The sequence below is a fragment of the Oryctolagus cuniculus genome, chromosome 15 (assembly GCF_964237555.1).
Source record: "Oryctolagus cuniculus chromosome 15, mOryCun1.1, whole genome shotgun sequence".
Classification (NCBI taxonomy): Eukaryota; Metazoa; Chordata; class Mammalia; order Lagomorpha; family Leporidae; genus Oryctolagus; species Oryctolagus cuniculus.
The window spans coordinates 61,017,285-61,029,390 of NC_091446.1; the positions used below are offsets into that span (position 1 = coordinate 61,017,285).

At 53.0% G+C, this 12,106-nt stretch overlaps 1 protein-coding gene across 2 annotated transcripts in view; it reads left to right on the forward strand.

Moving 5' to 3' along the window:
• Positions 1-561: 561 nt before the first annotated feature.
• The window catches only part of HKDC1 (hexokinase domain containing 1), a 48,700-nt gene continuing 37,155 nt past the window's right edge, over positions 562-12,106 (forward strand). For both annotated transcript variants that reach the window (XM_070057778.1, XM_002718444.5), the window contains exons 1-2: positions 562-765; positions 5,594-5,756. In XM_070057778.1, the coding sequence (XP_069913879.1) occupies positions 703-765; positions 5,594-5,756 (226 nt within the window). In that variant the 5' untranslated portion in view covers positions 562-702. The remainder of the gene's footprint in view (positions 766-5,593; positions 5,757-12,106) is intronic.

The window sequence follows — 12,106 nt, forward strand, 5'->3', positions numbered from 1 at the left end:
CCAGTGAATCCTGGGGACCTCACTTCCTTCTTTCTCATGCATATTTTCCTTCTCGGAGTCACTACCTGGGAAATAAAGGTCTTCTGTCTTAACGTTGTGAGTAGATAAACCTTTATTGATGGTTTCCCATTAACTAGAGTCTGTTAGCTGAGAGTCCTGATCTGCCACAAACAGGGCAATGTGTGGGCTTCACGATGAAGACAGACCTGCGGGGAAGCAGAGACTCAAAACTGTGTCTCTGGCTTGAGGAGAAAAAGGATTAACGAGAAAACCCTGGGACTGGAAATTTGCAGAGCAGCTCAGCCGGTTGAAAGTTGGCTTTGTTCAGTGCCCAACTTCTCAGATTTTCCTCGGCTGAGTGGGCTTGGTGGAGCACTGGCTTGAGAGTTGCTTAGCAACGAGAGCGTGTGGCCCCCGGTTCTCAAATAGGCCAGCAATCGGTCAGTCCCGTGCCTCCCCCTCCAGCAGCCCTCTGCTACTACCACAGCCTCTATTAACAATCAAGTGTGCGCGGGGGAGGGGCCAGAGCGAGGGGCGAGGTTTAATCATTGAACCAAGCAGGCTGTAAGTATTTAGTCTGCAGCACCCAGCTCCCCAGGAAGTCTGCCAGGCCGGGCTGTGAGTGTGCGGTTCACGGGGACCTGGGAGTAAGCTCTGCTGGGAAATCTCTGCCTGTCTTGGGAGAAGCCATCGTTGGGGAAGATGTTTGCGGTGCATTTGATGGCGTTTTACTTCACCAAGCTGAAGGAGGACCAGATCAAGAAGGTAAGGACTTGGCGCCGGAAGATGCCTGGGCCACTCCTTGCTGGCAGACTGACTCACTTCTGCCTGCAGCAGGAAGGATTTCAGAGAGTTTACTAGAAAAGGTCCTGGGAGCCCTTCGTTAAAAAAAAAAAAAAAACCTCACAGAAGGGAAAGTGGAAATAAACCGCTCCCCCCCCGCCCCCGCCCCGCGGATGACTCCTGATCCCTGAGTTGCACTGGGAACTTCCTGCCGTGTATGGGATGCAGAAGGTGATGAGGGGAAAGTGTTTGGAGAACCTGAAGAGGCTTGTGTTTGATATAAGGGGAAGGTCCATATGAGAGAAGAGAGTCCTTTTTTATTTCTTTGTTTATAAAATTTTATTTTATTTGGAAGGCAGAGAAACATAGAGAAACAGACACAGGAAGGTCTCATCTGCGGGTCCACTCGGCAAATGCTCACAAAAGCCAGGGCTGTGCCGGACCAAAGCTAGGAGCCAGGAACTCCATCCAGGTCTCCCGAGTACTTGAACCATCAGACCTGCTGCCTCTCACGGTACATGTTAGCAGGGAGCTGGAATCAGAAAGAGCTGAGACTCGAACCCAGACACTTGCATACGGGATGGGAACATCCCAAAGGGCATCTTACTGCTGTGCCAAACACCTTCCCCAGGAGGGTCATTTTTAGAGACATTTTAAGAACTTTTGAAGCAGACCTGATTATATATTTGCATAAGCATGGACACCAAGATTGGTGTGAGTTTTAATGTACAATAATTGAGCTATTTATTGGCATGTGCTGTTTGCCAAGGGCATGCTGTCAAAGGTGTGCACAATTTGTCATTTTACCTGACGAACTTGTCTACAGAATTCCCTCCAGGGTGAGCTGGCTAGAGGTAGCTAAGGTTCAGTTAGATTCTCTTGAGGCAGTGCCAATGAGCTCAGCCTGCCTGTCTGGCCATGTGTAGCGTCTCTCAGGTTACAGATCACCGAAGTCCTCCTGGCAGGTAGATGGAGCAAAGGTCACCCAGGTGTTTAAGGTGGGACAAGGATTAGACCTGGGCTGGATGACTCCTCCTCCAGCATTCTTCCCATTGTGCCACGATGCCTTCCTGCTTTCTCCATGAGAGAGAGGAGGAAGCCTGGCTCCTCACAGCCCTCCTGGGCTGGGTGGGATAAACTCCCAGTAAATTCTAGGCATTACAGTTGGGGCTAGAGGTTACAGTGAATTTACAAATATTATTAACAGGGCGGACATTGTGGTGCAGTGGGTTAAGCAGCAGACTGAGACAGACACATCCCATATCAGTGCTGGTTCAAGCCCCAGCGTCTCAGCTTCTGACCCAGCTTTCAGCTGATGCACCTGGGAAGGCAGAAGATGGTGGCCAAGAACTTGAGTCCTTGCCACCCATGTGAGAGACTCAGATAGAGTTCTGGCTCCTGGCTTCAGCTTGGCTCAAGCCCAGGCTGTTGGGGCCATGTGGGGAATTGAACCAGCAGATGGCAGATTCACCTCCATCCATCTCTTTCTCTCTTCCTGTCTCTCTGCTTTTCAGATACATGAATATAAATCCTAAAAAACAACAACAACAAAAACCCGCTATAAACCAATCAGATTTAACCTCTCTGAGTTTTTGCTTACCAGTAAATTTAAGTAGGGAAGTGAGGAATGTTCCAAAGCCCTCCGTGAGCATTTGGCTTGCTGTTACTCCCTGCTCAGGAAAGAAGCGGCTCTCTTGCCCCCAGGAAGCGGTCTCTGGAGCCCTGAGACCTTGGGCCTGCTGTGGCAGTGAGCCTTTTGTTCTGCCCGAGGATGAAGTGGGATATGTTTGCTCACCAACCCAGGTGCAGGCTCAGGGGGCCCCTGCACTGATGTATTGCAGCCTTTGTCCATGCCTGGACTTGACCTTCCCTATCCTGCAGGAAGCAAGAAGGCCAGGAGCACTTTGTGGCTGCCCTAAGCAAGTGACCTGGGGTGATGTGGGGTAGTGGTGGCCGGGCTGAGTTGGGCTGCGCAGGACACGCCTCCACGTGGTGGTGACACACCTGGTCAGAAGGCACTGCGTGTTCTCCCTGTGGTCAGCTAGCCAGGTCTGTCTCTGTTGCCTTGCTTCCTGTTTCAGAACTGTCCAGATCCTGGGCCATGCTTGCCTGGGAGGGCTCCTGTTTTGACCCTGGAACAATTTTTTTAAAGTCTCTCCATACCCACCTTAAAACAAAACAGGAGAGAAAGAACAGAGAAGCCATGCTGGCAGCTTCTTTTCCAATTCAATATATTGATATTATTTGACCTATTGATGGCCCTGGCCGGATCTGGTCACTGACCTGAGATTGGTCATCTGAAAGAGCAGGGCAGTGAGGCTTCCAACGTGTATTTTTTTTACTGTCTAGCGAGTCAACATTACGAAAAGGTGGAAATGTCCCCTTTCCTTGCACCCCCTGTCACGTTTGCTTTGTGGAAGCTCTTGTAGTCTCTCATCTCCACGTACATTGTCGCAGTTACCCTGATGGTGAGCTGGACACAAGCTCCCAGTCTTGGTACCTTTGTTATTACTGGGTTGCTTACCAACATTTCTCAGTAATTCTCACTGTGACATCTGCCTAGCATTTCATCAAACGGATGTACCATCATTTATTCCACCTTTTCCTTCTTATCCAACCTTGGGATACTTTTAAACATTCTTATATGTTGCCATGGTAGACGTTGGTCTGTATTTATTGTTCTCCATATTTGGGGTTATTTCTCGAGTTCCAGAAATGAGACCACTGGGTCAAGGACTCTTGTTTTGTGGTCTGAGACCTTCGGACCCCATGGCCCCCTGCAGCTCCTGCATTTGTAAGCCAGCAGCCAGACTGGACATTTTTACCTTTACTCTTCTAAGTCAAATAAGCGACTTGACGGCTCTCTTGTCTGGAAGCTGTCAGCTGCTGCAGTGTGCGAGTCTTCTGTGACATGAGCCCCCTGCCCCAGGGCCTGCGGTGTGTGTCCCTGGTGGCACGTGCCCCAGATCACCTGTTTGGATTTAAAGGGCAGCTTTCTTGTCTCAGTGTAACATTTCCTCCTTTCCTTGCAGCTATCAGACAAGATGCTGTGGGAGATACAAAGAGTAAACCAGAAACTGCCCGAATTGTCCTTTCTGTCCTAACTTTAACTTACTGAGCAACCCAAAGAGCTGACCCCGCTCAGCTGCAGCTGCAAACCATCCCAACAGGCCCTGGCACATGGGGGAGGACAGGAGGTAGCCACCCGGGGAAGCTCTTTGTCTTCTAGGCTGAGCAGAAATGATTGGTGGGCTCAGGGGCACTGTCTAAGGGGCTTTGGGAAGATAAAAGATGAAGTTCAGTTCCCACGCAGGGCAGCCCACCCTTCCCCAACCCCAATTACTGCAGTCACGTCCCTCCCGTCCAGTTTTCAACATCGTGTGTGGCTGTGCCAACCAATTAGTCGTGATGAGCCCGGGCTGAGCAGGAAGCCCTTAATAAAGCCTGACCTGGTTATGTCCCTGTCTTCCCAGCTACGCGGAAAGCGCAATTGTCCTTTGTTGTCAGCGGTGCTCTCCTGTGTTCTGGCCATGAGGCCATTTTGCTGTCGTCTCTGCATGAGCCCTGGACTGAGCTGGATCTTCTTGTCCCCTAAGGCCTGGCTGATGCTGGGCACCCGTCCTCGGACAGAGATGATGTGAGCCCCGTGGTTTTCATGTCATTTGGCTGTCGGACTTGTGGATCCCACATGGAGCTTTGAGCCAAAACTGGGCTCTGGGGGTGTGGAGTGTAGGGGCTGCTTCCCACTCCCAGTTCTGCTCCGCTGGTGCTGCACAGTGGCTCTGAGCCCATGTTCCTCATCTCTCAACCAGGGACGGTGACTTTGGCCTTACATAGCTGGAGCCTGGATGAGTTGACACACATGAGAGCACTTTGCAGATGGCAGCCTTAGGAAAGAAGTGCACTTCCTCCAGGAATGTGCCTGGGGTCGAGCTTCCTGTGACCTAGAGGAACGGAGAGGGTGCTAAGTGTACAAAACAGGGCTGGCAATTCAGAGCACGTATGTCCTGCCCCTCCCGTCCCCTTCCACAGTCTGTCCCATTCCAGGGAGCCCTGCCTGGGGAGGCAGAAGACCCCCACCAGTCAGTGAGCATGAGCTTGGGGAGGGAGCTCTTGATGTGACATGCCGCCTTCAGGTGGGCTGAGCACAGACTATGTGATTGTATAACTTCCCTCCTGTGGAATGGCGGTCCTTTGCCCCACTTTTTGGTGACTTGAATCACATCCACTCATTTCCTCCTTTAAGATTTGCACTTCACTGCAATGGAACCACCTCAGTTTAGCCAAAATGGAGATTTAAAAGGACTAGATCTTAGAGATTACAGCTGGAAATGGAATTTAGCTCTGAGCTTCCCAGCTGCCAGTAAATGAAAGGAAAGAGCTTGGCTTTATCTGCTTTCGTCATTGGACAGAAGAAAGCTTCCATGTTTGGGAACTGAGGATTCAAGCATGAACCAGTTTATTGTGGTGGACAGGCAAGGGGAAAAACTGTGACGGCCTGGGACTGGGAGTCCCGGAACCTGGACACTTCTTAGCTTGGTCCCTCTGTTGTCCCATCAGAAACATGGGAGAACCACATTTCCCGTGGAGTTCACTGTTTGAGGAATAGTCCACACCTTTCTCAGCTCCCCATTCCATTCCGGTCTCCCAACTCTGTACTTTGTCCCCAGCCTGACCACTGGGGAACGCACGCCGTGGGCCCACTGCAGAGTCAGGAATGTGGCTTCATGGCGGGCGTGGGGAGTTACAGCCTTGACTGGAGGGCAAGCTCGCCAGCAGCCAGCCCTGGCCACTCCGGTGTCTGTTCCAGGTGGACAGGTTCCTGTATCACATGCGGCTCTCTGACGAGACCCTATTGGACATCATGGCGCGGTTCCAGGTTGAGATGGAAAAGGGCCTGGCAAAGGACACCAACCCCACAGCCTCGGTGAAGATGCTGCCCACCTTTGTCAGGGCCATTCCGGATGGCTCAGGTGAGTGGGGCTGGGGACTGCCAGGGACCCCGACCCCGGCTCCTCTTGGCCTCCTCCAGTATGCCCCGGCTTACCTAGGCCTCTCTCATACCCCCTCCCTCTGCCTCTGTCCTACAGGACCCCTTTTGTCCCACAGCCCAGAGTGCCTTGTTCTCTCCCTGTCTTGGCCTCCTGCACCTTCCCCTGGTGAGCACTAGCTTAGACTCTCAATCCCAGCACAGAGATCATCCCCGTCCTGGGCCAAGTGCCTGTCAGGGCCTTCGTCATCCTCCTGTGGGTGAGAGCCTCCTCCTTGAGGCCAGGATCTTGTTCCCTGCCATGTTCCCAGCTTCTAGCAGCATAGCACCTGATGCACACGAAGCCCTGGCATGTTTGTTGAAGGGACCATAAATGGCATTTCCCAGGTGTCTGGATCCTAGAGTATTCATAGCAAGTAATGGAGGGCAGTATGATGCCATTGAAAAATACTAAGTGAGATCTGCTTCTAGCTCAGCTCTGTCACTCCTCAGTGGCATTCGGCAAGTGTTTAACCTCAGTTTCTCCATCTGTAAAACGGGAGAGTTGGACTGCATATTCATTTCCTGTTGCAGCTACATCATCTCACCACAAAGGTAGTGAGTGAAAACAACGTTGATTTATTCTGTGACGGTTCTGGAAGGCAGAACTCTGAAACAAGTGTCAGTGGGCTCCGGTCAGGGTGTTGGCAGGGCTCCTTTCCTTCTGGAAACTCCAAGGAGATTGTGTTTCCTTGACTTTTCTCCTAGAGGCCGCCTAGCTTCCCCTGCTCATGCTTCTTCCTGTCTTTAAATCTCTTGACTCCGACCCTCTGCCTCCCTCTTCCGTCTCTAAAGGCCCTGTGATGGCAGTAGGCCCGCTTGGTTAAGCCAGGATAATCTTCCAACATCCAAGTCGGCTGATGAGCAGTTTTGATTCCAACTGCAACCCTAGGACTGGGACGTGGACATGCCCAGCGGGGGGACAAGGGGGTGGGGTGGGGGCGCATTATTTTGCCTCCTGCAGCCTAGAGCTCTTCAGAGGGGATCTATGGGGTCCCACCCAACTCTTCCATACTTAGCCTCAGTCAGAAGCTCTAAGAAGGAGAAGAACTGATATCTTCTATTGTCATGTTTTGCTTGGGACTCCCTGTGTCACACAGTACCCATGGAACCCTGTGAGTAGCTGTCAGTAGGACAGGTGACAGCAAGAGCCTTCCCCAGTGCTCAAACAGGCTTCTGCAGTAGCCTCAGGCTCTTTTGGAGCAGGGACTAAAGCTTGGGGGGCTCTAGGATGGGGTGAGGGAGCCTTCCATTAGATTAGCTGGGTTCTAGGCTCCTCTGGGGTAATGCAGGGGTCAAAGGAACTTGGCTCTGCTGGTCCGAAGGCCCCTGGGACACTTGATAGGAATATCTTGCTCTCTTGCGGCAGATGGATGATAGGGGTGGCTGTGAGCCCCCCCACCATGGAGGAACAGAAGCTCTTCTTTGAATTCACAGCCCTATCACTGACGCTGCTTGATGAGAGTGCTAAGGGCACTCTGGTCCTTAACAGTGCATTTAGGGCCATTCAGAGGAAGCACTGAGTCATGGGGTGTGTAGGGACAGAAGGGAATGCCAGGGCTAAGTCCTCCTGGCTTCCGGAGCTGCGGCCTCTCCTTGGGATGCAGACAAGGTGTGTCCCAGAACCAGGAAAAGTGGCCTTGGATGATCTGAAGGCTGTGGGGAGGAGGTGCTTTCCTGGCCCTCCAGCCAGATAAGTTTAGAAGCGAAACTGGCTTGAGGCTAGCACTGTGGCGTAGCGGGTAAAGCCACTGCCTACAGTGCCGGTATCCCGTATGGGCACCAGTTCAAGTCCTGGCTGCTCCACTTCCAATCCAGCTCTCTGCTGTGGCCTGGGAAAGCACTAGAGGTTGACCCACATCATTGGGCCCCTGCCCCCATGTGGGAGACCTGGAGGGAGTTCCTGCTCCTGGCTCCTGGCTCTGGATTGGCTCAGCCCTGGCTGTTGCGGCCATTTGGGGAGTGAACCAGCAGATGGAAGACCTTTCTGTCTGTGTTTCTCCCTCTCTCTGTGGCTGCCTCTCAAATAAATGAACCTTTTTTCTTTTTTTTTTCTTCAAAAAAGAAGTAACTGGCCAAGGTCTTTAAAATTTTTGTATTTAATTGATTTGAGAGTCTGTCTGTCTATCAATCAAGAGACTTTCCCATTTGCTGGAGAATTCCCCAGATATCTGCAATGGCTAAGGCTGACGCTGGCAGCTAGGAATTCAATCCAGGTCTCATACATGGGGAGGAGGAACCCAGTCACTTGTTTGTTTGTTTATTTTTGACAGGCAGAGTGGACAGTGAGAGAGAGAGAGACAGAGAGAAAGGTCTTCCTTTGCTGTTGGTTTACCCTCCAATGGCTGCTGTGGCCGGCGCGCTGCGCTGATCCGATGGCAGGAGCCAGGTACTTATCCTGGTCTCCCATGGGGTGCAGGGCCCAAGCACTTGGGCCATCCTCCACTGCACTCCCGGGCCACAGCAGAGAGCTGGCCTGGAAGAGGGGCAACCGGGACAGAATCCGGTGCCCCGACCGGGACTAGAACCCAGTGTGCCGGCGCCGCAAGGTGGAGGATTAACCTAGTGAGCCGCGGCGCCGGCCTGGAACCCAGTCACTTGTGACATCACCACCACCTCCCAGGGTCAGCATTGGCAGGAGGCAGGAGCCCTGGCTGGGACTTGCACCCAGGTACTAGAGTGCAGGACACAGATGGCTTCACTGCTAAACACTAGCTCCCAGCTGAGCAGGTTTCAGAAAACTCATCTTGCTCAGGCCAGGAGACGCCTTCGTCACTCTCTCAGGACCTCTCTTCACAGGAGTCTCGCCTGTGATTCAGTGGTGGTGTGGTCCCTGGGTCAGGTGCCCTTGGTGAACCCCAGGACCACTGTGCTCCCACTGTCATTAGTAAGAGGGAGTGGCTATTAGTGAAGGGGACACGGGAATCCCCCTGACAAAAGTTGGAGACCTTAAACTACTGAATTAAAGTGGCCAGAGACAGATTAATAGGAGAAAGGGCATACACATTTATTAACATGCACATGTGCATGGGAGCCATGCAACAAATGAAACATGGGGCAGACATTCAACCTAGTGGTGGGATGCTGGTTAAGTTGCCTGCATCCCATGCCAGAGTGCCTGGGCTTGATTGCTGACTCCAGCTTCCTGCTAATGCAAACCCTGGCAGGCAGTAGTGATGGCACAAGTGATTGAGTTTCTGTTGCCCACATGGAAGATCAGGATTTTGCTTCTGGCTCCAGCTTCGGCCTGCCCCAGTCCTAGCTATTGTGAATCAGAAGATGGGAGCTTTCTCTCTTCCTCTCCTTCTCCCCCTCCCTCTCCCTCCCTCTCTCTCCCCCTCCCTCTCCCCCCTCCCCCTCCCTCTCCCTCCCTCCTTCCTCTCTCCCTCCCTCTATCCCATCTCCCTCTCCCCCTCCCTCCCTCCTCTCTCCCTCCCTCCCTCCTCTCTCCCTCTCTCTATCCCATCTCCCTCTCCCCCTCCCTCTCCCCCTCCCTCCCTCCTCTCTCCCTCCCTCTACCCCATCTCCCTCTCCCTCCCTCCCTCCTCTCTCCCTCCCTCTACCCCATCTCCCTCTCCCTCCCTCCCTCCTCTCTCCCTCCCTCTACCCCATCTCCCTCTCCCTCCCTCCCTCCCTCCTTCCTGAATTCCCACTCCCACTCTCTCTCAAATACATACATCCAAAGACGTATGAAACTCAAAGAAGAGCCAGATGATTGAGGCTGAAGAGCTTCCCCAGGGAGAATGGACAGTGACCTGGGACAGCGTTCCCCTGGGCTCTCGGATGCTGTTCGACTTTCAGTCTTCTCCTCTGTGATAGGAACTCAGTTTTCCTTGGTCAAGGGAGTTGGAACAGCACTGTTGAAGGCAGTGGTGTTCTCATTAGTGATGAGTCATCAGGTAGAGAAGGGAGCTTCAGAGGAGACCCCTCCCCCCTTGGCTGCTCCCCGGCTGCTCTAGGTTGAAGTCCAGAATGGCATGATCTGGAGCATTGTTTCTGATCCCAGCGTTGGGATCTGGTGAGGTTGTGTGCGTGGAGTGCTATGAGATCTCTGAAGTGTGAACCTGGTTCTCTGTCGCGCTTGTGAGCTAGTGGTCAGTTCACGATCCTCAAAACCAGACACGTGGGGTCCTCCTAACCGCTTGTGCATTCTGTTAGAGTTGTCTGCAGTTTCTGGAGAGATCCTTTAAAAAAAATTTTTTTTTATTTATGTAAAAGAGAGAGAGGGACAGATCTTTGATCCACTGGTTAACTTTTCAAATGGCCCTAACAGCCAGGGCTGGGACAGGCTGAAGCCAGGAGCCTGGAACTCCATCCATGGGTGGCAGGGACCAAGCCTCTGGGCCATCTGCTGCTTTCCCAGGCACAGTAGTAGGGAGCTGGATGGGAAGTGGAGGATGCTGGCATCGCAGGCACAGCTCAACTTGCTGTGCCACAACAACGGACGCTGGAGGAATCCTCTACACTGCCCACTGTGGTTTCTCCTCCCTTCCCCAGAACCTACCTGAGAGGACACACCCCCTGTGAGCCTCAGTGCCCTCCCAGCCTTTAGGCAGTGGACTGTTCTTTGGAGTCAGGAGCCCAAGAGCCTCATGAGTTTTGTTATCATTTGTGCTTTCTCTACCTGTCATGGAAGGCCAGGGTGTGGGAAGCACTTACCACGCGATCACAGAATTAGGATTCTTTGGCCCAGCCCCAGCTGGCGCTTTCTTTGACCTCTGCCTCCAGGTAGCCAAGTGGCACATTCGGCCTGAGGTCATCTGATGAGCCCAGGGCTCTGCAGTAGGGTGGGGATTTCTGACTTGCTAGAGCATAAGATTTAGATTGACCCTAGGCACACGGTTCCCCAGGCCTCTGCCTGCGCAGACCTGGCTGCCCTGGAGTCCAGATGTCCAGCTGCTGTGAGCCTTGGAGAGACACTTCATGTTGTCCCAAGTCATGGGGCACCGTGTGCAGGGCATGGATTTAGGGGATGGGGAAGGAGCAGAGTACAAGGCCTGGCAGTGGCTTGGGAGGAGGAGGCCGGACGTTCCAGACAGGGCATGAAGGCTGGATGCCCTGCAGCAGTGGGTTCTTGAAAGAAGACTCCACAAACTGTTGAAATCTTTACTTAATGTATGCTAAACTGATCTTCTGTATATAAAGAGAATCGAAAATGAATCTTGATGTGAATGGAAGGGGAGAGGGAGTGGGAAAGGGGAGGGTTGCGGGTGGGAGGGACGTTATGGGGGGGAAGCCATTGTAATCCATAAGCTGTACTTTGGAAATTTATCTTCATTAAATAAAAGTTAAAAAAAAAAAAAAAAAGAAGACGACTCCAGAGCTTGGGAGACTGTTTCCTTAATCATGTCTATAAAGACCCTGAAGGCCTTACCACCCCCTCTCCCTCTTCCTCTGCCTGGGCAGGGCCTTCCTCCCCGAGGGTCTGGTCAGCTCTTTCTTTGGGGTTAGCACGTTTCCTCCAACCTGGACTGCAGCCCACCGCCTCCGGGCTGTCCAACCCTCTGTGTGTCTTGGTTGGCACCAGAATCTCGGTCAGACATCGGGGCTCCCTTGCTCAGAGTCTTTCTTTGGCTCCCTCACACCTTCTGGATAAAGCCCGAGCTCTTCCTATCCTTCCCGCTTTAACCCTTCCAGCCTCACTTCTGCACAGCCTCCCTCCTGCCACAAAGGTGCAGGTGCCACCCCTTCCTTCCTTGGCCCAGGGTTTCCTCCCTGGGGATGCCTCCACACTGCTCTGTCTGCTCCCTGGGCTGCCAGCTGCCTCTGATGTCTGTCTCCCATTTGAGTGCTTCTGCCCTCGTTTCCCACCATCAGAGTGCTGGGCCCACCCAGTGGAAATGGCCTGCTAAGTGGCTGGATTTCTGATAGACCTGCAGGAAGCACACAATTCTTTGTCTTTGCCTTGCTGGTGCCCGGCTGATGTTTACATGTGGAGGCTGTGGCCTGCTCTGCTTCTGACACATCGCAGCAAGGTCTGGGCATCTGCTTTTGCTGGGAGCATAGGAGATGCTACAAAAAGCTGTGTAGGCTCAGCCCCCTGAGTCCCTCACTGAACACTGAGTGGCTCCGTCAGGCTCCTTTCAGGGCTGGTCTGAGAGAGGAGATGCATCAGCTTCTCCACCAATTCCAGGAGGCTGCTCAAAAACCAGAGCTGGGGCTGGCTGGCCGGCTCGGTCATGAGGATCGCACACCCTTGCTGCTCTCTCTGTGGTCCATAGACCATCAGCAGCAGGTGCAAGCTTGTTTGGAAATGCAGACTCCCAGGCCCCACCTCCCTTGGATCGCAGCCTG